General features: G+C 47.2%; 1 protein-coding gene across 1 annotated transcript; it reads right to left on the bottom strand.

The window, feature by feature from the left end:
• Window positions 1–328: 328 nt before the first annotated feature.
• On the bottom strand, window positions 329–1,903 carry LOC147450896 (uncharacterized). Its single transcript, XM_086520828.1, has one exon. It carries the CDS (start codon window positions 1,540–1,542, stop codon window positions 586–588), a length of 957 nt encoding a protein of 318 aa, XP_086376954.1. The 5' UTR covers window positions 1,543–1,903; the 3' UTR covers window positions 329–585.
• Between the last annotated feature and the right edge of the window lie 254 nt (window positions 1,904–2,157).

Genomic DNA, 2,157 nt, shown 5'->3' with positions numbered 1-2,157 from the left:
GTTCCATGACTGTTTTTCTATGTTTTATTGCTGTTTTTTAGGTTCTTATGTATGTATCTTGCTGTTTTTAGGGTTTTAGGTCTGTTTTTTACTGTTTAATAGGTTTCAAGGCCGTTTTTTACTGTTTTTAGTGCTTTGGGTCTGTTTTTTGTTGTGTTTTAGGACTTGGAGGTTGTTTTCTTACCGTTTTTAGGGTATTAGACCTGTTTTTAGGTCTTTTTGCTGTTTATTAGCAAGAAAGCATCAAAGATGAGCTCCAAGAATTCAAAAGCAGCCTTGGAGACAAAGCTTGTGAGAATGATCAACCTCAATAAGCAAAACTCGGACAACACGATCAACACCATCCAACAGGATCTACTCGCAAAAATGACAAAGATGGAAGAGGAATGGCAAAGCAAGATGTGACAAATGGAAGAGGAGTGGAACAAAGACCGAGAGAAGTGGAAGACGGAAAAGAAAGAGTGGAAGAAGGAGAGGGAAGACATGCACGACAAAATTAACCTCTTGGAGGGGAAATTGGCCTCATCTATTATCTCTAGTAAATAATTCTAGAAACTTGCTTGCTTCAGATGGGTTGGCTCGCTGCTACTGCTCGCACCTCCCCCTCTTGCCATCGCTGGCCCCCGCCCCCCACTGCCCTCCATACTGCTCACCTACTGCGAGTCTTGCATGGGCTATCATCCAAAGAAAATAGCAAATCCTGTAATCAATCAATAGCCTCCAAATGGCAGCCCAAAAATGTCTCAAGAATAAGTGGTCTAAACCAGCATGTAACCACATCCTGAGGTGAGTGGGCTGTGCAGACTGTCTAGCTACCAGAGATACACGTGCACTGCGCACAGTGTAAGCGAAGAAAGGGAGATTAGCTCTGTCTGCATCATGATGAGGCCAGAACCACTCGCCAGGATCCCAATAGACTTGGGCAAGGGGTCTACCCTCCCAGAGCCATAATCGCCAGCGACGCGGATCCTCTAGAGGAAAGATAGGATCAATCTCCTTCCTCTTCCCTTGTGAGCCAACAATGCGTACAGGCTGCCAGGAAAGGTCAGCATAGTCGTCCGTACTCCCCCCAGCATCAAAAACAATCTGGATGTGAGGCAGGCAATCCTGACTCTCAGCAACGACAAAGAATCTCATGTGATGTCTGACAAGGCCTAGGGTGCCCTCCTCATAAACAAAGCCCCACCAACTAGGATGGGTATCCATCTCAACCGTGCCAGAAATAACATCCCACCAGTGCTGGGGTATAGCATCGTCAATCTCTAACATCCTCTGAGCAGTACCTCTGCCAATCTCATAGTACTCTGCCAGAAAATCTGCAGTAAGCAATCTCGATTGTAACCATGCATGAACTGTACGAGCTGGACCCTCATCCCAAATAGCCCAATCAATGTGAGTCCTGTGTCCCAACTGGTTCCGCTCACTATCTAAAACATAGGAGTTCCAAATGAGAGGCTGTCTATCAATCTCCTCTCTACAACGAGGCTCTTTGCGAATAAGAACAGCTCTCATGGTTCTCCAAATCCTCAATATGGACTGCATGAAAGGGGAAGATCCAGAACAGAGAGTGAAGCATCCGAGTAAATAAACCTCATCCCTGAAACCCAGGAACGGCCATCACGTGTGCCATAGCTAGGTGATGCCCTCTGCAACGCTGCGTGGAGAAACTTCTTCCAAGGCTCATTGCCAAGAAATAGTCCTCTGACAATGAGCTTGGAAAGAAGTGCTCTGATCTGAATCTCAGGGTCTATGATGCCAAGCCCACCCTCAGAACGAGGCAGGATAAGGGTGGACCATCTCACTCTAGCCCAAATGTCTCACCCCCACATTCTTAGTGCAAACCCACAGGTGATACAGGACACTCTCTGCCATCTAGTTGGATATATCCATACATTGATATGGCAGTGGGATTCTTCATCGGGTTCTTCTTGAGCAGTAGAGTCCCAGTGCTATGACTTTATTCGGCGTTGGGCTCGTTCCACCCTATTTTTCTCACTTACCGGTGGTGGACATGCGCTTTCCTCAAAAGAGAGAGAGAGAGAGAGAGAGAGAGAGAGAGAGGGGGTAGGGAGGGGGGGGGGTGGGGAGGGGGGGGGGGGGGGGGGGGATGAAATGAAATGCTATATTAACGTCTTTAAAAGGCCAAAATGACCTATG

The sequence above is a fragment of the Adiantum capillus-veneris genome, chromosome 9, assembly GCF_014529385.1.
Source record: "Adiantum capillus-veneris isolate H3 chromosome 9, ASM1452938v2, whole genome shotgun sequence".
Taxonomy (NCBI): Eukaryota; Viridiplantae; Streptophyta; class Polypodiopsida; order Polypodiales; family Pteridaceae; genus Adiantum; species Adiantum capillus-veneris.
Note: the sequence above shows the minus strand (reverse complement) of the source record. Positions and strands in the feature narration are given on the sequence as shown.